The sequence below is a fragment of the Sebastes umbrosus genome, chromosome 23 (assembly GCF_015220745.1).
Source record: "Sebastes umbrosus isolate fSebUmb1 chromosome 23, fSebUmb1.pri, whole genome shotgun sequence".
Taxonomy (NCBI): Eukaryota; Metazoa; Chordata; class Actinopteri; order Perciformes; family Sebastidae; genus Sebastes; species Sebastes umbrosus.
Window position 1 is genome coordinate 2,737,640 of NC_051291.1, and position 27,371 is coordinate 2,765,010.

The 27,371-nt window shown below is 41.7% G+C and overlaps 1 protein-coding gene and 1 long non-coding RNA gene across 4 annotated transcripts; one reads left to right on the forward strand and one right to left on the reverse strand.

The window, feature by feature from the left end:
- Positions 1-1,867: 1,867 nt before the first annotated feature.
- Positions 1,868-27,371, reverse strand: LOC119483083. 3 transcript variants are annotated; one of them, XR_005205610.1, is made up of 3 exons: positions 26,968-27,371; positions 18,696-18,781; positions 1,868-2,156 (listed from the first exon to the last, which is right to left on the reverse strand). It is a non-coding gene; the product is annotated as an uncharacterized LOC119483083 (long non-coding RNA). The 3 variants fall into 3 exon arrangements; XR_005205611.1 differs by having other exon boundaries at positions 1,868-2,153; positions 26,968-27,357; XR_005205612.1 differs by lacking the exon at positions 18,696-18,781 and having other exon boundaries at positions 1,868-2,153; positions 26,968-27,313.
- LOC119483081 (myosin heavy chain, striated muscle-like) lies at positions 5,655-8,394 on the forward strand. Its single transcript, XM_037761113.1, has 2 exons — positions 5,655-7,360; positions 7,506-8,394. The coding sequence occupies exons 1-2, from the start codon at positions 5,732-5,734 to the stop codon at positions 7,647-7,649; spliced, it is 1,773 nt and encodes a 590-aa protein (XP_037617041.1). The 5' UTR covers positions 5,655-5,731; the 3' UTR covers positions 7,650-8,394.

A 27,371-nucleotide genomic window follows, 5' to 3' on the forward strand; every position in this document is an offset into this window, starting at 1 on the left:
CAATTAGCCCACTCAGCAGGAGAGGAAATGGCTCTAACTGGCCTTCTGCTTCCTTTCTTCTCTGCGTATGTGTGTGTGCGTGTGTGTGTGTGTGTGTGTGTTTCCCTGAACAAGTATGAGTGTGTGTCGGCTCTCTCTGATCTGATTCTAAAGTGTTCGGCTCTGCTCTCTGACAGCTGCCCGCTGGCCACTGGCTGTCACATGTTGCCTTCACTTCCTGTTTATGTGAAAGCTCTTCAGAGCCTGACACAGGTCTGGAGGCCTAGAAGAAGTGTGTGGATACCCCGTGACACGCAGTACAACACAATACTGTTTAGTTTAAGTAGCCTAGTAGTTGCAGTATCTTGGAGAAGTAGTCTGGTTTTAGTTTTTATCTTATGACATGACTTTTTATTTATTTCAAAACACCTTTATACAAAAGTCTACATTTATTTTTATTACATAATGTCACTGTTTATGCTAGTGTCCACAATTATCGCCCTGTTCCCCTTCAGCCAATCACGTGTCCCCAGCTCTCAGAAGCTAATCAGCTAGCAGAAGCAGTGGGAGACCTCCGGGTCTGAAAAGTGAGGCGAAAGTGCCTTAACCTTGCATTCTTTCAAATAGCCATATAGCTTTCTTAAACACAGTCTATCAGCAGAACAGACCTTTTTTTCATAACTAACTAAGACGCCTTAAACAACATCCGATGTAGCAACAAAACTGCATGAAAACAAAATCATTAAGGCACAAGAACGACCAGAAGGAATACAATAACTTAACACTATTAACTTCAAGCAATGAGTGCAGTAATTTAAGGTCATATTTACATTAAAATACAGCTGCTAGCCTGCTGCTAACAGTGTGGGCGCTCCTCCCTACCAGACCACAACAACCTGGAACTTCAGTTCCTACTAGTGCTACAATAACTTGACACCAATCATTTGAAGGAATTAGTAATATGATGGAACTCATAGGTGCAGATTGAATTTTAAAGGCAGGGTTGACGATGTTCTCCAGTACACACTATTAGTTATATTGGTTGAAATGGTCTTTACACCATGACAATGATCCATTACTGATGAGCTCTGAAAAAGCTAGCGACAAAATCAGTTTGTGTCTTATTGGAATGTCCTAACCGGCCGTTTATTCCTGTCGCTCGCGTTAAAACGCTGCAACGGACGAGGAACGGCTGTTTCGTAAAACCTAAATAATGGCTGGTTGCTGGCTGGAAAGAGATCACCAGGAGATCGCCTGAAAGTTTCCTACCTGCTGTTGGTATATTGTGAGAAATTTCCAGTAAATATCAGAGTATAAAATGTGTGTTTTTGGTTTAAAAAGCAGGCGACAAACGTAGAAAGATAGCACCATCTCCAACTCCAGTCAGATCTCGAGCGCACAGCTGTGGTTTGTTTACAAGACGTAACAGAAATTCAGATTTAACAGATTCAGTGTGGACGGAGAACGTCCTATAAGTAAATAAAAAGTAAACCACAGAAAGGTATTTTGTTGGTTTCTTATTCTGTCAAAAAGACGTATCAACAAGATCGATATTTTTCATCCAAGTCCTGTGTTATTATAAAAATATATAGATAATATTTCCATCCCTACATGCATTTTTGTCTCTGGTCACTCGGCGGTTCAATGAGCCCCCTGAAGACCTAATCATTTAATTTGAGAGCACAAATTATTCATTTGAGGTTAACTGAGTATTACTTATTTGTCGGTGTGAGTTTGCACCTGCACTGTGTGGTGAATCTATTTCTATTTCCCAGCATTAGTGTAAAATGCCACACTGATGTCTCATACTGTATGATTGTATAACCTCAAAGACCAGACAGATATAACTGATATTGCATCATCTTGACAAAGTTACACAGCGCAGAGCTAAGAATAAGCCTGAGTCATTTAATGCTGTTTCTGTTGAAACCTCACTCCCCGTTTCCTTTCTCTCTCTCTTCCCCGGTGGGTATTCTCCTACCTCACGAGGATCCCGGCCGCCCCTTTGCTGCCTGCCTGTCTGCCTGACAGTGCTCTGTCAAGACCCAGCCTCGTCTTCCTCCCCTTTTGTTGCCATAGAAACCGCCAGCCGTGGAAAAGTACAAGCGAGTGGATCGTCTGGGAAAAGGCCAGTGAGGGGTAGCGGTAGTCGGCCACGCCACGCTGCGAGACAGCTGCTGAAAAACAGCAAAAGAAAAAGGATGGTTTGTGTTATCCGACAGAACGAAGCAAATGTTGTTACGCTGCTGAGGTCAGGTTTATGGGATGGTGTCAGATTCTGATGTTTCTGCTGGTTTTAGCACTTTGATGTGTGAAGTAAGAACAGGGAGAAGTAGATTCATTAGTCACGCTACTTCCAACAATAACAAAACAAAAACAACCATGACTACCGGCCCTTCTCAACGAAAGATCCAGGAACTGAAGAGTCACGCTTGTTTTTGTCACTTTACTGTGAAGAAAAGGCAAATTACTGGAGATGATGTTGCCAGGATATAAAGTGGGTTTGTAAGATTCTTGAGGATTGACATGTTCAGCTTCTCAAACTTCATCTCAATAGCTTACAGCCCATCAGAAACTAAGAATAAGTAAGGCACACAAAAGGAAAAAAAATCTAGGGATGCACCGATACCAATATCGGGTATCGGGTCCGATACTCATGTGCTCATGTACAAATGTAAGTATTTGTACTCGGTCTGAAAAAAGGTGGTATTGGTGCATCCCTAACAAAATCAGAACTGGTGAAAAGATGGCAAAATAGCGGCTATAGACACTGGACTTGTTGAAAATCAATCAGTCAGCTCTAACGTCACCTTCCATCACTATGGCTGCCAAGCAGAGCCGTAGCTAACAACTCTGAAGACCTTTGACCACTAGCAGCGCTGAGGAGCAAGCAGTCCGTTGCACCGGGATCCAGAGCAGCAAGTCAGACCGCTGGCTGCACGCCATCGTAGTCCCGCAGTGGGTCAGTCCGGACAGCTGAACGAGGGTCGGGGCTGCCTGGGGCGCGCGGCAGCGATAGCGTCAGGAGTCGCACACCGCCGGGGGAGTGGATGGAGAGAGCTCCGCTCGGGGCTCACTGCCCAGGCCTCGCCGTCAGCTGTCCAGGGCTGGACCAACAGCGGAGTACGGAAACGCGGCGGCCCGACGTTATGCTCTGGATCTTGGTGCAGTCAACGGACTGCTATACGGGCAGTTTACAGACAGGCTTCTATTGACACATTCTTTCTAACCGTGAGGCTGCACTGATTGTTTTAAAAAAATCTTATAAGCCATTGTTTTACTGCTTAGTTTTTTCATTTTACATAAGAAAGTAGAGATAAGTATAGGCAACTATAATAATAATAATTTATATAACACTTGTCAAACTTAAGCACAAAGTTCTTTCCAGATTAAAAGATTTACATAATGAATTAGGAACATGAGAGCACATATATCAAGCAGCACTGAGTCCATACATAAAATGGAGGAGCAAGTGCAAAATATGAGAAATAACTTAATAAAATAACATGACGTCGTGGGTTGGTTTTCCTCCTGTTCTCCCCAAATTCACCAGCCGCCACTGATATATACATACATTTGCATAAAGCAAGCATATTGGTCCACTCCCATGTTGATAAGAGTATTAAATACTTGACAAATCTCCCTTGAAAGTACATTCGGAACAGATAAAAAATGTGCAATTAATTTGCGATTAATCACGATTAACTGCGGACAATCATGTGATTAATCATGGTTTAATATTTTAAGCGACTGACAGCCCTCATTTTTTTTAAAAGCAGTGACAATCTTTGATAATTACATTCCTCTCCCTTGAAAATGGCGACACTCCACTACACTGCACGTCTGTTTCTCTACATCTCCGACAGACCCTTTACATGTCACAGCAGGGTGGACGCAGCTGCAGCTGCTAATAAAATGAATAATGGGTAAGTTTGAGTCAGGGTACCAATTACCCGATCCTGACGGTAACACTCGCCAATGCTTGCTCATTAACTTGTGTAAACCAATCTGATCCATAATGAATTATATTAGCTTCAGCTGTGTTTTCATGCTATGACACCTCTGGAGCAGCAAATGTAAGCATTGTCACAGCTATGGCAGTTTTGTATGGTTATTATGAACATAATTTTGGGTATCTAACCGGGGAAATAAACTGTTGGAGTGAAGGTATCAGCGTGAACTGCTTTGTAATTGTGTCACAGGTTAGCAATTTCCATAATTCCTTGAATTGGTAAACCCAATGGTGCCGAAAATTAATTTCGCTCTATGCCAAGTTAAAGCATTACCTACTCACTAATTATCTCTTTATATGTCTCGCCATGTTAGGGTGGTCATGTGCCAGACTTTGTGTTAAAGGGACTATTTGTAACTTTCAGAAATGCTTGTTAACAGCGACACCTGTGGCCGTTAAGTCAACGAAAGTCAGCGTCGGGGTCGCGCTTGCTCGCTCTACATAGACATGAATGAGCATCGCTCAAAAGAGTGAGGAGACACACGTCAGCTAAAACCACAATATCACTCTATATTTCAGCTGCTTGGCAGTAATGTTAGCTGACCAGACCAAGGTCTCTCCATGAATCAATGCTGATACTGTGTTGGCGTTTTCCTGCCTCAGCGTCGGTGCCGGGGATCTGAAGCAGCGAGGCTCCGCAGCAAGTAATGTTACCGTCTCCCGACCGCAGCCGGAGTGAGCAGGAAGACACCGGCACCCGGTCAGACGATAACGTTTCTCTCTGCAGATCACCGTCACTTCACAAGACACGGGAAACCTCTGTTGGTCTGGAGGAGCTGCAGCAGTTATTTCTGCACAAACGTCCACTAAACATTCACTAGATATTCTCAGAGCTAAACTAACTCTCCTGCAGTGTGGAGTGAGCGCGCGTTCACGTCTAGAGGTGGAGCGAGACAGCGAGAACGCGCGCTGTCTGAGTGAAGGCAAGCAGGCAGAGGAGCAGTGACTTCAGCCACACGCGAGCGCGCATATGTGTCCCGACCCGGTACATTTATACGCTTAAAAAGTTACAAACAGTCCCTTTAATTACTGAGCTTTACAGGTGCTAGTAAGCAAATTTCATTACTATTAATTACAGGCTAGCTGTTTTGTAGTCTTTGTGCTACGCTAAGCTAACGGGCTGCTGACTGTAGCCTTTTATTTAAAGGTGGGGCCGTTACTTTTACTGATACTGGCATCATATGAAACTAGAAGTGCACTCGGAGAGCGCAGACCTTCGCCAAGGCAGGTTTCATATACGTCGCTGCCTGCTGCTGCTGGAAAATAAAGTTGATGAGCGCGTTGAGATTGAACCAGAACACTATAGTTGCAGAGCTTGCTATACAGTGCTACAAGAATGAGACCTAAAATTTATGAGATTATAACTTTTATATTATATTTCTGCTGTTACTTTGTGTTGTGCAGCATCATCTGTCCACTCCCGTGTTGATAAGAGTATTAAATACTTAAGAAATCTCCCTGGTGTAAAGTGTACTTTCTTTGCTATATTTTATGAATAATCAGAAATCATTATGTTCATACTTTCAAACGTAATCAAACTGGTATCCATAGCAACGATAGAATTAAAGGATTAAAGGAACAAAGGAGTAGAATGGAACACGGTCCGTCATCGCCCTTGACGCATCATCATTTAGAATGTTGAAAGTCTACATATAGCCCAACACGAGAAGATTGGATCAGATCGTTACTTGACTGTTTGTGGCAGAGTTGTTATCAAGACGAGAACAAAACACTGAGACAATGACAGCATACATTGACTTCGAGTGCAAGGAGTTTGAAGTGAGGGATTTCTTTCTCACTACCCTGGAACAAACATGCAGGGTTCAACTGAACGACAGCGAGGCGAAGATCACCCAGAGTACATCCGAGGGGAGAATCTTCCTGGAGGTCCAACAGGACGAACTGAGCAATTTCTTTGATTGTATTCCTGAACAGCAGGACAACAACTGGGGCCAAGAGAAGAACCTGTTGCAGAGGGAGATCTCTGGCCTGAAAGCCCAGCTCGCTAAGGCTCAGGCTAAACGTGACCCCTCTCCGGCCAGGGATAAGTCCCTGAAATCCGAGTTGGATAAGCTCAGCTGGACGCTGAACAATGCTCAAAAAGACCTGAGCAGGAAGGCTGGCATCATCAAGAACCAGGACTTCCAGTTGAAGAAGATCGGCTTGATGCTGAACAATGCTCAACAAGACCTGAGCAAGAAGGACATAATCATTAAGAGCCAGGACTTCCAGCTGAAGAAGGTCGGCTTGATGATGAACAATGCTCCAAAAGACCTGAGCGAGAAAGACGGCATCATCAAGAGCCAAAACTTCCTGTTGGTGAAGTTGAAGGGGGAGATTGAGGCACTTCGAAAGGAATTGAAGGAAAAGGAGTCTGTGATCCTCGCTGAAAGGAAGATGCTCGCTGTGGCTAGAACAAACATGGAGTGGGAGATGGAGGGCTTGCTCCAGACTGAGAGGGAAGACCGACAAGGACACCTGAACAAGACAAAGGCGGACCTCCAAAAGACAAAGGAGGACCTACAAAAGACAAAGGAGGACCTCCAAAAGACGAAGGATGAGGCGAAGCCCCATCAAGCCCAGCTGAACGAGCAGAGAGCAGAGATAGAGAAGCTCACAGCAGATCTGAAAAAGTCAGAAGATCTGCTGAAGACTGAGAAACAATTCTTTCAGACGAGGATTGTCACCATCCGGGAGGACACAGACAAATTCATGTCAGACTGTCTGCCTGCAATGGAAGAACTCAGAGCCGATAAGAGTCAGATCATGGCTGCTCTAAAGTATTCTGAGGAGGAGCTGAAGTCTGTACATGACATGTGGCGGGAGGACAAGTCTTCCCACTTGGCAGAGCTGGAAAAATCCCAGCGCTCCCATCTTGTCCAGCTGAATAAGCAGGACGAGGTGCACAAGACCACCATGGCTGATCTGAAGAAAAACTTTGAAGATCAGCTGGCTAGTGAGCGTCTCCTCTGGCAGCAGGAAAAAACCTCTCTGCTGGAGGAGACTGAGAAAACCAGCTCCTCCTTTGCTGCTCAGCTACACGAGGACAAGTCTTCCCACTTGGCAGAGCTGGAAACATCCCAGCACTCCCATCTTGCCCAGCTGAAGATGCAAGACGAGGAGCACAAGACCTTCATGGCTGATCTGAAGACAAAGTTGGAAGATCAGCTAGCGAGTGACCGTCTCCTCTGGCAGCAGGAAAAAACCTCCCTGCTGGAGGAGACTGTGAAAACCAGCTCCTCCTTTGCTGCTCAGCTACACGAGCAAAAACAGAGCAACGACACCCTCGCGGCTGCTCTGGAGAAGGCTGAGCAGCAGATAGAGAGCCATCGCATCGAGTGCCAGGAGTCATCCCTCCTTCAGGCCAAGGTAGGGATGCTAATTTTGAAAAATGTTCTTAACCGATGCCTCGACGGTGCGCCAGCTTTTAAAGTCGGGCGTTGGGCTGTTACGGTTGACCAGCTTTTCTCCTTAAACGGTTAACAATTAAACTGTTAATTATTATCATCCCTAGGCCACCGAAAGCGTCCAGCAGACTCTGCAGGAGAAAGAACAGGAATGGACGACCACCGAGAGCTCCCTGAGGTCCCAGCTGGCGGATCTTGAAAACCAGATCGCCAAAAAAAAGAGGACCAAGTGGTACCGGAAGATCTTCTGATGCCACCCTCAGGAGAAAGAAAATGCACATACACGCCTTTGTTCTTGTATCTTTGTGAGGATCAATCAGTCTTGACCCTTAAACAGCACTTGTGAAAAGGGTTGTTTGAGGGTTGACACATTATTTTATTATGGGAAAGGGATGTGAATCCACTTTTCTGGTGTATAACTGGTCCTCACAGAGATATGATTACTAATCCACACACATACACAGGAGTTTGTTCTTGTGTACTTGTGAGGATTACTCCGTCTTGACCCTTAAACAGCACTTGTGAAAAGGGTTGTTTGAGGGTTGACACTTTATTTTATTATGGGAAAGGGATGTGAATCCACTTTTCTGGTGTAAATCTGGTCCTTACAAAGATATGATTACTAATCCACACACATACACAGGAGTTTGTTCTTGTGTACTTGTGAGGATTACTCCGTCTTGACCCCTAAACAGCACTTGTGAAAAGGGTTGTTTGAGGGTTGACACTTTATTTTACTCATGGAAAGTGAAGTGAATTCACTTTTCTGGAAATAAAAAAAAAGTTAATTCTATACTGCACTCCTCTCATGTGTTATATGAAATGCTTTGTTTGATGTATACATCAAGCACTGATGAGTTCTCATTTGCTCCCTGTAGCCTGACAATATACAGTAAGTTGGCTCAACTGATTTTATATGTTGGTCCAAATATAGTTTTTTTTTGTCTGTGTTGGTCATCCAAAGAAAATGAACAAATAAAAAACACCTGAACTTCACTTTCATGAACTTCACTTTTTTTACGAGTCTAAAGTGGCTTAAGAACTTAAGGCAAAAAGGTTTATTTAGTGCCGCAGCACCTTTCAAACACAGCCACAATTCAAGGTTTTATGGTGATGAAATGCATTAGAAAACACAATGAAGAGAAAAATATTAATTAGAATAAAATATAATAGTCAAAATGATGACTTGGCCTCTTTGGGCCTGTTCAGACCTGGCATTAACATGCGTTCTCAGTGATCGGATCACAAGTGGACAGCTCTAAGTACGTCTGTCCACACCTGGCATTAGAATGCGTCTTGAGAGACCACTTCTGATCCGATCTCACTTCTCCGCTCTATATGCAAATAAACACGTAGTAAACACACGGCTAATACAGCAGACGTTGTGACGTAATATTACATGAATGTCAGTAGTAATAGCCTACATATTCGTGAATTCTGGTACTTTTTATTAACATCAAAATAAAAGGTTATTGTACCGCCGGCACCGCTGCTTTTGCCAGACAACAGCGAGGTACAGAGCTCCAGAGAGTCGGGGAGGAGAGACAACAGGCGGGCGGACGGTCGTGTGTCAGCTCCGCGCAAAGCAGTGGAACAAAAACACCCACAGTATGATAATAATGCACTTTGCGTGCCTAGTCTGATAGTCTGTAGATATGTAGCCTATAAACAAGATATATTTTAATAAAATACAGTCGTACCGACACAGAGGCCGTTTACATGCTGACAAGCGCCCGTGTCTGCCTGTTTATTCACCTGAGGGGCGCGGTGATCCCGCGGATCAGCTGGACATCAGTTGAGTAGGCGGTCCTTAATGTGGCCAGGACAAATTCGCATACACACTGCTAAAAGAATTTCAATTCAATTTATTTTTATATAGCGTCAAATCATAACAGAAGTTATCTCAAGACGCTTTTTATATCGAGCAGGACAAGACCGTACTCTATAGTTTAGAGAACCGACAAGAGAATGAGGTCATATGTGGCCCAGATCACCTCTGAATGTTTTCTGAAAGATCCGATCTCACAACTAAGAGGGACTCCTCGAGACTGGACAAGCTGATCAAGCGGGCCGGCTCCGTGGTCGGCATGGAGCTCGACTCTCTGGTGACGGTGGCAGAGGAAAGAACACTCAACAGACTGCTGGCCATCCTCAGCACGCCATCCTCTGCACGCCGTCATCACCAAACAGAGGAGCTCGTTCAGCGGCAGGCTGCTGCTCTCCAAGTTCTCCACAGACAGACTCAGGAAATCCTTTGTCCCCCGAGCCATCAAACTGTACAACACCTCTCTGGGGAGGAGGACAGTCTGCAGGACAGTTAATGCACACAGTGCACTTTAATAAACTTTTTAATTCTGCACACTACAAACAGCTCTACTCTGCACCTTTATAGACTGGTTTTACTGTGATCTACAACAATGTACAGCTTTATTCTGCACTTTAGTCTATTTAAAAAAAAAAAAACTCTTTACATCAGTTCTCTTATTCCGCATTATATTCCATATTTGACATTTCTTAATATCTATATCTCCTATATTTTATTATCCAGCACTATATCACTTTGTGCACTATATTCACATTTGTAATAGTCCCGTATCTCAGTTGTTACCCTGCACTATATTCATTTCTAACAGTTTCTTCATCTCTTGTTATTTTTTTAATATCTGGTATATTTTTTTATACTCTTTATTACTTACTTGTGCCGTTTTTACTAATATGTTTGCACTATGGAACTGTGATGCTGGAAACTTGAATTTCCCTCGGGATCAATAAAGTTACTATCTATCTATCTATCTATCTATCTATCTATCTATCTATCTATCTAAATCGAGGTTTAAGTATATATCAACCTGTCAGTGATCTCACTGGGCGGAGTTCTTTTCTTTTTCAAATAAACATTTTTCACAAGAACGGAGTGATAGTTCAGCAAAAGACTTTCAAATATGCACAAATTAAATGTTCTAATATTCTAGTTTCAATACATTATGTTGTTTGTTTAGCGTTAGCAAAAGGCACCAGTTAAACACAAGGTTATGAGATTTACAGAAAGGCTCCAGACCGTAGCTAGTTGTTAGATGTTGCTCTCATTCATAAAAGGCGGTAATGACAGGAAAGTCTCATCAGCGGCTCACAAGCTACACATTTGTTATTTATGCTACCACTCTATTTAGGGCATTCTTCAGAAGGATCCGATCATCAATAATGAATGGCTTGCCCCTGTTTCACAGTGGGCTGGTTTAATCTTGATCACACGTTCGCAGTAAGGAGTGCAGCAGTAGCCTGAGAGCTCATTTACCAAACTCTGACTGTACCGTGTTATATACTGTATTGTAGTGGCGCCCAGAGCGTACACAAACATCTCTCCTCTGTGGAGCTCTACTTAACCAACGTGTGAAGTTGTGATGTAACTGTCAGTTGTCCCATTTTTCTTTATAATGAGTTTCTTCATTTTACACTGCTCTCCTTCATGATCACAGAAATAAACAGTTGAGGCAGGAACTGAAGCTGGCAGAAAATATGCCATGCTGTACCAGGCAAACACATCCTCATACAACGCTTCGTATGATATCTTACAAAAAAGTTATTCCTAATTTTCCGTGCATTATCCTACGAATGTTCAGCAACAGGCGTCAATTTCCACTCAATACATGCATGCAGTGTTTTCAAAATAAATTTTCAGTTTTCACAGGAAACAACTTGGTTAGGTTTAACAAAAGATCATGGTTTGGGTTAAAAAAATGGAAGTACAAATAAGACAATTAAATCAATGTTGACTTCTGGTTTCACGTGGGACATGAGCAGCGGTCTCCTTTGCGAAAGTCTGGTGTTTTTTTGACCCGCCCATCCACCCCGACCTCCTTCCTACACGAGTTTGTCGCTCTTTATACTTAATGGTTCATAATTACGTGGATTACACAAAAATATATTTTGTGGGATAGATACGATTACAGTGCATTAGGGATGCCACATTTTTTCAGACCGAGTACAAGTACTTACATTTGGGTACTCGCCGTTATCGAGTACCGATATGAGTACTTCTCTGTGCCAAAAGACCCTCGTTAACAGCCAGCTGGAGGGTGTGAGCGACACACGGCAGGCTGGGGAGTTCCACATACGAGGCGGTGCGCCGCGACCGTCTCTAGGTCGGCTTAGAAAGGCTCGGGGCGAAAGTTACAGCGCTCCCTGCCCGGACCTTGCCGCTTCGCGATGCCGTGGACAAAGTGCTCGCTGCGCCCTCTCTCCCCGTCGGGGAGGGACGGGGCCCCCTGCTCCCGGTGCGACTGTCGACTGGGGCGGACTATCCTTAGTGCGCCCCAACCGCGTCGTGCCCCCAGGGCGGGGCTCGACCCACGTAAAAGGCTCCAAGGGTCTACGGCGATGTTGGCAACCCACCCGTCTTGAAACACGGACCAAGAAGTCTAACGCACGCACGAGTCAGAGGGTGCAAGCAAAACCCTGTGGCACAATGAAAGTGACCGGCGCACCACAGGCCCGTCGCGCCCGCAACGTCAGGAGGTGGAGCGCGTGCGATAGGACCGGAAAGATGGTGACGAGAGGTTAATGTCCCGCTGCCGTAAAGTGGTATCGGAGCCGTTTTGCGAGTATGAGTATGAGTTTAATTAACTATTAATTTACCATTTATAAATGATGATTAATATAAAGTGTTTCCTTGTTTTTTACCGTAGTAACAAATTGGGTATCAAGAATCGTGGAATCTCACTGGTGTTAATATCGGCTATTACATTTTTGGTGTCATGACATCACTAGATGACAATAATCAATATAAGACAACTAACTGATGCACAGCAAACATTGGGCCAAAACATCAGTGTAACATTTTGTGAGTAGTCCGATATTTTTTGCAGAAAAGACTTCAGAGGAGATGATAAATTATACATAGAGTATCTGAGCGTGCTGACGGCGCTGCAGACTACATCACAGTGTGTCTCAGGCTCCCAAATATTTCATATTTTGTGAGAAAATGCCATTACCATTTAGAGTCATTACTGTTTCAAAAGGTTACAGGATATGAAAAAAAATCAGCAAGAGGCCAGAGACTTTATTCAAAGAGGTAACTGTGAACCGCAGTTCTTTCTGTGTTTTGCATTTATAGCAGCATGAAATGTGTTTTTGTTGAAGGATTTTGGAGGGACGACTACAAATGACTGCCTCAGCCTGGTTGAGGGGAGATAAATGGGTATTTTACTGTGGATTTTTTCCTGCATGAATACAAAACTGTTGTTGATTGGGAATGTTTCTAACAGAGTATTGTCCCCGAGTGTCAGCAGTGAGAGGTGATGTTTGTATTCTCAAAATGCTGGGGAAAGGAGCGTCTACGTTTCTTATCCTTGATCATGCAGCACAATCCACGATGAAAGATTAATATCGTGCAATCCCGCAGTTCATTGCATCAAAGATGACGCAAAAAAAATTCTAGCAACTGACAGAACTAATGTTGCACGGCTGTGTTGTAAGTGTAAGATCAGTTTTGCATTGCGTGGTATGATTTCTTCTTCACATTTTTTCATTGATCTAATGACATTTTCCATTAAAAGCCAAAGGAAAGGACATAATTGTTTAAACTATTCAGATTTTCTGCCCATGTAGCTCAAAAAAGAAGCATTTTTCTTTTTGCTGAAACAATTTTCTGTCATCAAATGCTACTGTAGCCCCGCTAGAAAAATCTAGACATCATGTCAATTGTCCACATAAAGCCACTTATCAGTTGTCCCTGGTGTTTTGTTTACATTTCCACATTTTGTTTTTAGCATTAAAGGAATAATTTGGGATTTTTAAGTTCATCTATTGTGGCCAAGAGAGCTCAACAATTTGGTTGGGCAATTGGATGAATATATCAGCTATTGGTGATTGTTGGATGAGTTTGGATGAAGTGTGTTTTCTGATGCTGCACCGCTAGAACAGTTGATCGCCCAGCGGAAATTACGGCAGTGATTGTTGAGAACGAGACGGCCCATTGTTATTCTGAAACACAAATAGTCCGAAAAATGTCCCATAGGACAGAAAAAAAGGTGTATTAGTCCGACAATTACCCGAAAAGAAACGGCTATTGTTCCAAGGCCCAGAAAATACACACTCTCCGTGCACAAACAGTAGCACATGGCTAATTATTATGCAGAATGACGATCAAAGGATTTCATTGGTCAAACATACATATACATATATCCGATCTGAAAATTTAGATCCGTCCAAATAGTTTTTTCCCCGCATGAATGTTCCAAAAAAAATCATTTTTTTATAAATTTCCGTGCAAATTTTTTGGACAGAATTTCGTGCTTGGTGTGAAACGGCTTTAAAAAAGCTAGAAACATGATTGAGATGATGAGTGCGAGTGGTGAGACTCAACCAAACAACAACAACAATGAGCTGAGAGACACTAAAATGCTTCAAAGAGCTAAGGGGAGATAGAGTCCGATGATGATTCTCTGTGGCTTCAACACCTTTAGTCATTACACACATTGTTAATACAAAAATAAAGATTAGTGCAGCTTTAAGTTGGCCACCGTATCCATCCCTATTCTATAGTCACTGCCAATGTTCTGCACAGGTGGCATTCATTTTAACTGTCATCCTTCCTTTTCGTCACACTGGACAGCTTTAGCTCTCCGTCCAACCGTTCGGTGCAATTAAAGACTTAATGACACACTCCAGTTCAGCCTGTCTCTTCCTTCTTCACAATGTATCGCTATAACTAACCAATTAGCTTAGTGGAGAACAGGCAAAATCAAGCTATTGAGGGTTTACTGGGCTGCAGCTATAACTCAATCTACGGCGGTGGCGGCGGCGGCGGCGGCGGCAGCCCTCACAGTGACAATCACAACATTTAAATTCAGTTCTCTTCTCCATTCTTCTATCCCGCTCTGCAGTCTGCAGAACATTCATAAATGTGACAGTATCATTCCTGGGAGACAAATGCATGAACCTGTCTGGGAGACAGAATACTGAGAGGTAAGGGGGGAGAGAGAGGAGGAGGAGAGGAGAGGAAATACTGGAGGGGCGGAGGGGACGGGGCTGACAGAACGAGGAAGTGATGAAGTGTGTTGGATTACAGGGGTGACATTGAAAGAAGCCTCTCTGTCCCTTTTTACCCCATCCCTCTCTTCCACTATTCACTCACTTCCCACATATCATCCGCCAACCTCCCACCTCCCTCCCGTCTGCGAGGGTCCCCCGGCCGCCTGGTGGCAGTGCACGAGTGCCCGTCAGCGCTCCCGGGGTGTCACAAACATTTTCCCAAGGCGGCCGTGAATGAGATCATTGTCCTTCGCCGCCGCAACGCTGCACGGCAGGATGCAGGAGGGGGGAGAAAGTAAAGGGGGAGAAGGGGGTGAAATGAAAATGAGAGGAGAACTGACAGTAGATGAGGAGAGGGGAGGAAAAGGAGAAGACAGGAGAGGAAATGAAAGGAGAGAAGAGGAAATGAGAAAATGGAGAGGAGAGAAAGAGGGTAAGAGGAGGAAAATGACACAGTTGATGGAGGGATAAGGGGAGAAGAGGAATATGAAGAGAAACAATAAAAGAGAAGGAGAGAGGAGGAATGAGGGAAATCACAGGTGAGACGAGAAGAGAGGATGCAAATGTGGGAGAAGAAAAAAGGTTGATGAAAGGTATAAGGAGTGGAATGAATGACAAATGAAGACAGGCATTGTTTTGCATAAAACGGAGGGAGGAGGGGCAGAGAGTAAAAGGCAGGTACAAGGTCAAAGGACGCAAAAGAGAAATGGGAAAAGGAAGGAAATAAAACAGAGGGGAGATGTTAAAGATGGTGGAGAGAGAGAGAGAGAGGATAAACATGTAACGGACAGGAGATGTTAATGATGTAAAATGTGCCGTTGTGACAAAAGATGATGAAAGTAGAGGATGAAAGTAGAGTGACAAGAAAGAGTACAGAGGGGAAGCAAGAAAGGGTAGGATGCAGATGACGGAAATAGTGTTGACGCAATATGCAAAATAAGGAAAGAGAAAGCGGATGAAGAATTGCTCTTTTTTGTATTATATTATCAATCGATTAAAATATTTAATTTAATGAACCTTAAAGGCCGATTAGTCAAGTATTTAATACTCTTATCAACATTGGAGTGGGCAAATATGCTGCTTTATGCAAATGTATGTATATATTTATTATTTGTAAATCAATTAACAACACAAAACAATGACAGATATTGTCCAGAAACCCTCACAGGTACTGCATTTAGCATAAAATAATATGCTCAAATCATAACATGGCAAACTGCAGCCCAACAGGCAACAACAGCTGTCAGTGTGTCAGTGTGCTGACTTGACTATGACTTGCCCCAAACTGCATGTGATTATCATAAAGTGTGCATGTCTGTAAAGGGGAGACTCGTGGGTACCCAGAGAACCCATTTACATTCACATATCAGGAGGTCAGAGGTCAAGGGACCCCTTTGAAAATCGCCATGACAGTTTTTCTGCGTATTTTTAGGTTGATTAAAAATTGCAAGTTTGGTTTAATACATTAAAGAAATTAGTTAGTTAAAGGTAGGGTCGACGATGTTGGAAAGTAGCGTCGCCTCAGGAGCTCCGTCTAAACCCACACATGCACGAGCACCGCCGCATCGTAACTACTTCACAGACAGAGCGGAGAGAGGACCTCAACTCAACAACGCTACCTCATGACAAGTAACCGCGGCCGTGCTACTGCAGGGCTTAGTTTTCTCTTCCATTCTCCAGGAAACGTGCGGCGGTGACGCGCTTTGAGTTCAGGCTGGTGCACGCCAAGTGCAGAGTACGAGCAGGGAGGCAGGGAGGCATCTGATTGGTTCTTTCCAAGCGGACCTCGAGGCAGTGATTGGTAGACGTTTTTACAGGATTACAGCAGCTACAGATGACGGCTCTTTTCCAGTCCTTTTTTCAGAGTTCATCAGTAATGGATTGCTGTCGGGGTGTAAAGACCATTTCAACCAATATAACAGATAGTGTAGACTGGAGAACATCGACAACCCTGCCTTTAATTTACTATATACACACATATACAATAACAATAGTAGCAATTTAACTGTTGCCTTCCAAGTAAGTTCAGCTATCCTTGAGTTTCCTGAACCACTGACTGCTCGTGTCGCCAGTGTTTTCAGATCTCAGCAAAGAACTTGGTGAATACAGCGATAGTATTACTGATGGGAATATTGGCGGAAACTAAGCCCACATTATAATTAACTGGAATTTCCCTTTAACAACGTCCTGATCAGAAGGAAAAGCACTGACAGGTCAGACAGGCAATTATTTTGGGGCACGATACAAGCGCTAACATTCACGAAAAAAGAGATAAAGAGACAGATAATATGTAAAGATGAACTACAGACCAACAAACTCATTTGTCATCTAACGGTAACATTAGAAAGCCTTTGTGTTTGAAGGCTGCCGTCTTCTGAATGTTAAACACACTAACCAGCTGAAAAAAACACCACTATCAACACTACAATCCCAGATATCAGATGTAAGGGCAAACAATAAAAGAGCTGAATCTACTCCCCTGACCTTCTGTGTGTCTTGGCTAATGAAAGACTTCCATTGTTCTCAAAGGATCACAAAGGAGGCGGTGCATTCTTCCCTGAGCCAACTTTTATAACCGCATGACTCACAAATTACATTTGTGCTCTAATGAGATGTTACTGATCCCCACCTAGGAGAACAAAAGTTGTGGTGGTGTTAAGTGCTCTCGACACTTCCTGAAGTTCACCTGTCAATCACAGTGTGGGTGTGTGGTGTATTCCTGTTAACTACCTACCTTTTCTTCTTCGTCATAGACTGTTTACAGTCAACACAAACTAATCTCACCTCTAAATATTAGCTTTCTCCTTGAGCGCAGCAGAGAAGGTTACACAATACGCCAATTTCTCCTGTGTTGTTTTCCAAATCTAATTGTAAGTTTGGGTAAAAAGGATATTTTCCATACGGAGGTAGACTGATTTATGATCGTCGTTATGTCATTGTTTACTCATAAAAACATGATTAGCTAGTATCTGGTAAAGGCCTCCCAGACCCCTGAGAGTAAAGCAAAAGGCCAGAAAGTGGCACCGCAAAATGTATCTGCAACTTTGAGCATTGGCGATACTTGAGGCTCTGTGATGTAGGAAGTATGTAAGGGATAATGTCCCACAGCCTCCCTCTTTCATTCCTTCAACCACCTTCTCGAAAGGTCGGCGTTGTGATATTTGCGCATATCCAAAAACCTGTTGATATCCAAGTCTTTCATAATGTTTAAAAGTAAGTGCGTGTCTCCTTCCTGGACAGAAATGTGAGCTTTTCTTTTTGGGCATGCATCTCTGATAACGTCGGCGAGTTGGTTTGTAAGATCTGGCCGTGAACAGACCGTGTGTCGCAGACTACAGTAAAAAAAAAAACAGTTGAGACGCATATTCCAAAAGTGCTGTATGCATGTCCAAAGAATGCTCCTAAATCCTGAATAATATCGGCATGTCCCACATGTCTTAACCCTCGCAGACCCAAAATAGACCTGTTTTTGTCGTTTTTAGGGGGGTACAGGGGGTCTTTTGGGGGAGATAGCAGGTCAACAGTAGATGTCACATAGAAGTGGTGTACATCATCTGAAAGCTGGGAACCTGGAGATTAATTTGGGATGTTGCTCAGCACTGTCTGTTTATGACTGTCATGCTAGTCATAAATTATCATTAATTAATTATTTAAAATGTATTTCTTGTTAAGTGTACGAGAAATTTAAGTGTCTATTATGTCTCATAAGTTGTTGCAGCAAGTTTTGGGGTTGATACCATTTGTTACACAGATTTGATGCTGAATTTAACCATTTTAAACCACTTAAGAATTGATAAAAATGATCAATAATCCCTCCAAAATACCACATTAAGACACCAAGACCTTGAGGAAAAAAGCCATGCTGTGATTTGGGATCAAAACCTTTTGACATTTTGAGATTTTCTGCATGAATTTCAGTTTTCAGCGATTGGATGGCGAGCGCTTGTGTTGTGGAAACTGCTCAGAAAGCCCCTTATCATCAGTCTACTGTACCGGGGGTTAGTCACCATTGTGAAGCTTCAACAGATATTTATTCATATGAAAATGTGACTGATAATTGCCGTCATATTTCTTTCAAAGAAAAACAAAGGCTGAGGTGGAGAACAACAGGAACATCTGTCCTGGGGCTGTTTCTTTCACCACATTGTTTATCAGACACACGGCTCACTTTCAATACACAAACACACCCATATCACAGGCCTACCTGTATGGAGTTAAAAACCGCAGCCCTTACTACTGTTACAGCGGCCCGGGTGCTGACTCACCGCGTGACGTGGCTCGTTCACATTCCAGGAGATGGAACAATGTTAGCGTCTATCCCGAGGACACGCAGAGCCGACGGAGGAGCCTCCTGCCGGGAAAAGGCAATAAAGATTAACTGTAATTGGAGAGGATTGAGTGGAAAATGTCAGGGTCTGTTGTTGCCTTTCAAGGACAAAAGGTTGTGTATTCATACTGATTTGGCAAATGTCAGGTCGGCTACTGTGTTGTCAGCGAGCCGGCACGGCCTAAAGGACACATCATCACATGATCTCTCCATGTCTGACGCTGTTTCATCGTGCACACACGCACACACATCTTAGTCATGATGTGTTCTCAGTAGTCACATCAATGACATCAGCGTTTCCTCAGAAGGAGGTAAAGGCCAGAGATAGCTGTCTGATTAATCTCACTTGCATTTAGACACACTGATTTCTGTTACTTGTGGATATTAATATGGTCACAAATGGAAGACTTCCTTGAACAAACACCCCTGTTGATGTGCTTCCCATTAACGTCCACTTTGTTGTGACCTTAAAGCTGCACCCAAAGGTCAGTCCGGACCTGCTGCTACAACCGTTGAGGACTCACACTGCTCTCTGAAGTGAAAACACAACAGAAAGCATTCCTGTCTAACAGAAGCTGCAAATCTCTCAACTGTCAATACTTGAAGGACAAAAGAAACATAAAGCTCCGGTCTAGCAACTTTTAAATATTACTACAATTTAGCACACAAATGTTCACAAATTGAAGCGATGTTTGTTTGTTTTTTTAAATGCTTATTCAGTCATTTTGAATGAATAATTAAAAAACAAAATGCAAAAATAAATGAATAAATAAAAAATAAATTTAAAAATGAATAAATTAATTTTGAAAACGAATAAAATAAATAAAAGGGAAAATTTAACGGAAGAGTAAATAAATAAAGAAGCAAGTTAAAACAGAAGGACAGAACCTGCCAAAATCAAAAATAAATGAAAAAATAAATATATGACTCAATATATAAATAAATATGTCAATAAATGTAGCAAAATAATCTTAAAAATAAATGTAGCCATAAATGAATTGCTAAAATGTGACATAAATTGATATTTCTGTTTTAATTTGCTTCTTTATTTATTTATTTATTTATCTTTGTATTATACAAAATATAAATGCAAAAATAAATAAATAAATTTAAAAATGAAAAAATAAAAATAAAAGGAAAGATTTAACGGAAGAGTTAATAAATAAAGAAACAAGTTAAAACAGACGTTTCAATTTTTGTCACATTTAATCAATTAATTAATGGCTACATTTATTTTTATTTTTCATATATTATATTATATCATATTCATTTTATAATTTTTGAATTTATTTATTTATTTTTGCATTAATTTTGTATTTATTCATTTATTTTGCATTTATTTTTTAATTATTCATTTATTTTTGCATTTATATTTTATATAATACAAAGATAAATAATTAAACTGACATATCAATTTTTGTCACATTTCATCAATTAATTAATGGCTACATTTATTTCTAATATAATTTTTGCTATATTTAATGACATATTTATTTATTTATTGAGTCATTTATTTATCTATTTATTTATTTATTTATTTTTTATTTTGGTAGGTTCCGTCCTCCATAAGATCCTGGAGCGACTGCTACAAAACAATGGATTCTCTCACATTCAGCACCGAATAAAATGATGCAGGAAACATCAAGCCGATCTTTGATCTCACACAGAGTTCCTATATAAGTGTCATGTCAACAATTAAAAAGAATCAATCAACAAAAAAATAACACTAACCTAACTAACTGCTCTGAAGTGTAAAATGTATTTACTGTGTCTTGATATCCTAATAATCCCACATCCAGGCACCCACAGACAGATCCTACAAGAGACCATTTCAATGGTGTTCTGGAGTCTTTGAGTCCAGCTGTGGCTGAACGATCACATCTCAGGCACAGTTCCTGTCTCCAATTAGGCGATTTCTCACACTGAAGTAAACAGTATCTCAGCGCTCGCTGCGTCCCCTCCTCAGACACGACCATTACTCTCGGTCCATGCGGCGACAGATCCGAGAGTAATTTCAGGAAACCATGACAATGGCCTTGCGCTGGAATAAGACTCTTTCTGTGTATTGCATTTGAGTGCATCTCGAGCACTGATTGAATCAGAGATGTGTCCATTCACTCAGCAGGGGTGTTTACTGACACAAGGGATCTGAACCCGAGTCACCTGGCTGAAGGAACATCTCCTTGAGTTGCTGTTCAGCCTGATGATTAAAAAAATGGGGTCAGAGCAAATGATGAAATGTGAAAAATCACTTAATTTAGAGAAATCAGAGAAATCATGAATCCCTCTTAACATGGATTTAGTTCTTTCTCAGCTGGCCCTTTCCAGGGAAAGAAAAGCTACAGCTGTTGAAAGGAAAAAATGAACAAAAAAGCTGTATGGTTAGTCGCCAAACCGGTCCTGGCTAACTCCATTTTCCAGATCAATTTGCCTGCAAGTGTTTGGGCCGTCCCCATTTGCATTGTTTTCTAACTGCTGTTTGGCTCCTGGGAGAAGACTATCCCAGTGTAACAATGGTGTTATCTCATGCAAAAGAGGAACTGAGCTTTCCAAACAAACGGAGGGAGGTCAGCGATTGGCTGAGACACAGCTGTCCCCGCCGCTGTGTGACCTTGAGGGAGCGGTGAGGAGGTTGTGTCCGGTCAGCTGCCCGACTGCTGTTATCACTGCCAGACACCATATCACCTGTGTGTGTAGGTGAGGGGGCGGCTGTGTGTGTGTGTGTGTGTTTCACTGTCTACGTGCCTGCTTGCTTTTGTACAGACTGAGAGCATCTGTCTTTGTGTATTTGTATTCAGGAGTCTGCAGCTTACGCCGCCCGCATATTCATACGGATAGGGGAGAGGATATTTACTGTCTGTGTGTCTGTGTGTGTGTGTGTGTGTGTGTGTGTGTGTGTGTGTGTGTGTGTGTGTGTGTACAACAAAAAGACAGCAAAATTGCTCTCCCGGTTGAATGAGAAGATATGTGGGTCATAAATACATATGTTCCCTGGTTTGCTGACATCATGTTTTCCTAACTGCTGACAACGAAAGTTTCAGAAAAAAAGCAAAAGCCAAGGCAAAACACAGTGTCTAAGGTGTCTCTCATACTTGCTGTGTTTACTTATGCCAGGATCAGACTACACAATATTTTTGGCGGTTACGATGGTCACTACGTCAGATAAGACGTTTGAGAGTCAGAAATTCTTGTCGTGATTTGGCCGCGACACGTGACAGACTACACGTCGGTCCCCTGTTCCGACAACACACACTCTCATGGCACCGCCGTCTTAATATACGGGCTTACCGGGGCTCAAGCCCCCGGGCCCGACCATGTAAAGGGGCCCACGAGCCTCCAGAGGAAAACAATAGAAATATAATTCACAGGGAGAAGCGAAACGGGATGCTCCATGTGCAAAGACAGACAGCGGTGGTGTTTTTTTACTCCGACACAACTTAGATTAAAAATCCTACTGCGAGGTCCGACAGCAGTTGAAGGTCCGATGACATCATTCTGCATGTAAGTAGCCTTCTGTTTACAGCTGTGTGCTTCTGTGCTCAGCCGGTCAAATCCACGACCGTGTCGGAACACGTCGTGGAACGCAAAAAAAAAAATACTAGACTCTCTGTCAGGACGTTATGAGGCGTCCCAGACGCGGCGTTGGTTGTCATGTACTATGACACACTACACGAGATAAAACGATCGATTGTCGCAAACGACACTCATTCAGCGTTCCCGATTCGAGTCCTGATCCGAGTCAAGGGTTGCTGGAAAAAATTTAAAAAATAATTCCTGACAATGACTGATATATTTGACTTCAGGACATCTCTGACTACATACATGCTGAAAATCAGACATTTTTACTGCATCAATTTAGATATTTTCCAAAGTAAAAGTCCCTAGAAATGTATGATTCAACTTTTTCCCATGGTCTAGTGTTAAAAAAGTTAACAAAAATTGCAATAACATCAAATCGCAATTCATGTAGAACTTAAAAATCGTAATACATATTGAATATGGCACCCACGTATCGTGATAGTATCGAACTAAATATGCCATCGAACTTTTCACTTAGAAAAAATACAATGCAAATCACAGAAAAAGAAACGGAGGGAGTTTTGCAAACACATCGGATATCACGGAGGTTCCTATAGGAATGAATGAACTTCCAGTTGACTTAACCATAGGAGTCAAGACACTGTGCTGATCACACCAGTTATGTTCATATAATTCATAAAGAGGGGACAGTGATAAAGTGTATTCTCATAAAGCACGGTTTTACTGCCTGCACTGCTCTGTGTGTGAGCTTTATGGAGCTTTCAGAGGCTGCAGAGACCCAAGGTGACTTCTCTGCTCTTATCAACAACTTCCTGCTCTAATCGCTGAGAGAGGCTGAGCTGAGCCAGCTGACCAGCGCTGCCTCCGCCGGCTGGTCTGGCAACAGGTGCAGCAGTGTGTGTGTGAGTGTGTGTAGAAAGAGAGGGAGGGGGTCTAGACTAGGACTGAAGCCAGCGCTCACAGGGAGGGTCAAAGGCCAGAGAGATGTAGGAGAGCCAAATCTACAGACTGTCCACAAACACTCCAGACTCTACACACACTATCGCACACAAACACACAGCAGTTTGTGTTATCCAAACACCGCCCACGGCTGCTGCTCATTGTTTAATTTTCGGATCACACTACTGTTTTGGAGGGCGTTTCAACCAACTGGCAAGGTCGAATGGAATAGATGTACTTTTGGTGAAAATATAAAAACAATGAATGTCAAATATAATTTGATTCATATGATGATGAATCATGTTACATTGTGATATCGGAAGGTCAACAGGCTTGTTAATTACAATAATGAATACATCACAAGTATAGGGGCTAGTATGGTTATTGTTAAAGTGGAAGGACAAAGTGCGGAGGTCCAATAACCTTTTATTTTGATGTTAATAAAATGTACCTGAATTCACGAATATGTAGGAAATCACTACTGACATTCATGTAATATTACGTCACAACGTCTGCTGTGTCAGCCGTGTGTTTACTATACGTGTTTATGTGCATATAGAGCGGGGAAGTGAGATCGGATCACAAGTGGTCACTGGACACGCATGTGGAGACGCATTCTAACGCCAGGTGTGAACAGACGTACTTAAAGCTGTCCACTTGTGTTCGGATCACTCAGGACGCGTGTTCATGCCAGGTCTGAACAGGGCCTGAGAGCGAGAGTACAAGGGGTCATTCAGTAGATCAGTCTGAGAGATCTTTGTGACTTAGGGAGCATCAATTAGCAAAAGCACCTGGTGTCATTAACACCGGCCTCCTACCTCTCCCCGTTTTCACAGGGCTCAGTTTACCTGAGCAGAAAGACTGTGACTCAACCAATGATATCATGTCTAATACAACAAAAACAGAACTAAACCCAAAACAAGTCTGTATGAATCACGGAGAGGGTGAATGATGCCCTTGTACGCCGGGGCAGCTTTGCCTGAGACGATGTTTGCATAACTGAAGCTCCAATCTGCACCCACACACATTCTACACACGGAGTGAAACGGGCAAAACGACAAGCTGAGATACATTCTTAAAAAAGCCAGCTTGCCTCGCTCATCGTTTTCAGCTTTTTCTTGCCATTCGGATCATTTACATAGAAAGTATAAAACAGTTTATGTACTACTGAGCAGATGGCTAAGCATTCCTGTTTTTTTTATATCCCCCATACCTCACTGCACAGCCTGCTAATGGCTAATAACATAAAGTATTATGGCTTAATGATGCTGAATGGTGAGAATGAAGATCTGAAGGATTCATTTTTACGTTCTCCATAATCCTCGACTGCAGAATAATGAAAACAATATAAAACTACTTCATCAGATCTTCACACAAAAGGCACAAACAAGTTGGCTTTGATTCTGATGCACAGCTTGAATAAAGCACCATAACGCAATCCTACACCTATCTATCTCCCGCCTACACAGTTGGGAGAAAACAAAACAGCGAGTGTGTGAACAATCTGCTCTCCGCTCTCTGTGCTGATGAGCTGTTTCTCTCTCTCTCTCTCTGACGGGGCCCGTGGAGTCGAGCTGACGCCAGATGTCCTGGAATAATGGGCCTTTCTTTGTGTACCTGTTATCTCCTCGCAAGCCATTCTAAATACCGAAGCGATCTGAGGGGCTGCTGCCGCCACATCTCTGAGTGATCGGTGATTACAGCTTGATAAGAGTGGCAGCTGAGGCCCTGTAATCTAAGTAATGAACATCCTGAGGATGATTATGGCTTTTATACGGCAGTTAACGACGCTTGTGTGCTGTCTGTCGGAAAAGTTTTCTACAAACAGAGTGAACAAATATAAGAATAAAATCACACCGCTGACTTAACTAACTGGTTTCTGCAGAGGTTGGCATGGCAACCAATCAAAGCACATGGACAGCAATGTAACAGCAGAGCTGGAGAGCATCTTTCACCAGCAGATTGCTCGGCTGAAATCAGCAGTATAAAACAATATTTAGCATGATAACACAATGTATGTTTTATGGAGCATGCTACTGTTTGATGCTGTGCATGTCTAATGAATGAGGCTTATACATAAGCACAACACATATTATGTTTCATGCATCATGCTAACACATTAGACCAGGGGTCAGCAACCTTCAGCTCTTCTCCAGTGGCTCCCTGTGGATTTATAAAAATGGAAATGAATAACTCTTTTTTTGTTTACATTTTCATTTATCATTGTTGTAGGTCTATGATATGCCTTTATTCTCGTAATATTACGACTTTTTTCTCGTAATATTATGACTTTATTCTCGTAATATTATGCCTTTTTTCTCGTAATATTATGACTTTATTCTCGTAATACTATGCCTTTTTTCTCGTAATATTATGACTTTATTCTCGTAATACTATGCCTTTTTTCTCGTAATATTATGACTTTATTTCTTGTTAAGTTATGACTTTATTCTCGTAATATTACGACTTTTTTTCTTGTTAAGTTATGACTTTATTCTCGTAATATTATGACTTTATTCTCGTAATATTACGACTTATATTCTCGTAATATTACAACTTTTTTTCTCGTTAAGTTATGGCTTTATTCTCGTAATATTACGACTTTTTTCTCGTAATATTATGACTTTATTCTCGTAATATTATGCCTTTTTTCTCGTAATATTATGACTTTATTCTCGTAATATTATGCCTTTTTTCTCGTAATATTATGACTTTATTCTCGTAATATTACAACTTTTTTTCTCGTAAAGTTATGACTTTATTCTCGTTATATAACGGCTTTTTTCTCGTAAAGTTATGACTTTATTCTCGTAATATTACGACTTTTTTTCTCGTAAAGTTATGACTTTATTCTCGTAATATTATGCCTTTTTTCTCGTAATATTATGACTTTATTCTCGTAATATTACGACTTTTTTCTCGTAATATTATGACTTTATTCTCGTAATATTATGCCTTTTTTCTCGTAATATTATGACTTTATTCTCGTAATATTACGACTTTTTTTCTCGTAAAGTTATGACTTTATTCTCGTTATATAATGGCTTTTTTCTCGTAAAGTTATGACTTTATTCTCGTAATATTACGACTTTTTTCTCGTAATATTATGACTTTATTCTCGTAATATTACGACTTTTTTTCTCGTAAAGTTATGACTTTATTCTCGTTATATAACGGCTTTTTTCTCGTAAAGTTATGACTTTATTCTCGTAATATTACAACTTTTTTCTCGTAAAGTTATGACTTTATTCTGTAAATCTCAGATGTTTTTTCCCTCAATGTGGCCCTAATACTCCGTCGTACATTGTCTCTTTGGCCCTCACTGCATTAGACTTATATCCTATATACTTAGACTATAAACTGTGTTACCTTCATCACAATGATCAAATGTTTTGCGGCTCCAGACAGATTTTTTATTTAATTTTTGTTTAAAATGGCTCTTTTGATAATAAAGGTTGCTGATCCCTGCTCTAATGAATGAAGCTTATACCTTACCACACACTTATTGACAATAAACAGACTATTAACAAAAATGCACAAGTGGAAAATGATATTGCACAGTGAGAATGAATGATATATATATATACATATATATATTATAAATATACATTTGTTTGCTAGCTAATATGCTATGAGTCCTGTATCTTCTCATGCAGCCTTAGAACTGCATAAATACAACATGAAAGAACAGTAAACCATCACAAACACAGACAGAAGCAGGTGTGACTCACCTGAAGCTGCAGGTCTTCTTCCAGCAGGCCTCTTCTGGTTCTGGTTCCTCTCTCTCGGTGTAAACAGCTCAGTGTTTCATTTTAAAGGATAGAAATGGTTGATAACTGTCCAAACCGTTAACTGTGTAAAATAAGGACGTTTAGTCTCCATGACGACCCAGAAGTTTCCAGAGAGGGATGAGATGAAGATCAGAGTGAAGCCGAACAGGAAGTGACGACACAACGTCCTTTTTTTTTTTTTCTTCTTTTTTTTTTTCTTTTTTTTATAATAATATTTTATTTAAAAAGTTTAATACAATGTTCATGTTCAGATGCTTCATTACAGTTCTGCAAAAATACATTACAGTATAAAAAATAATATGAAAATAAATTATAAATTATACAGCAAATAAACTGTAAGGAAA

Coding starts and splice junctions, on each gene's coding strand:
- LOC119483081 (XM_037761113.1), top strand. CDS start 5,732: ATGACAGCATACATTGACTTCGAGTGCAAGGAGTTTGAAGTGAGGGAT. Junction 7,361..7,505: donor CATCCCTCCTTCAGGCCAAG/GTAGGGATGCTA, acceptor TATCATCCCTAG/GCCACCGAAAGCGTCCAGCA.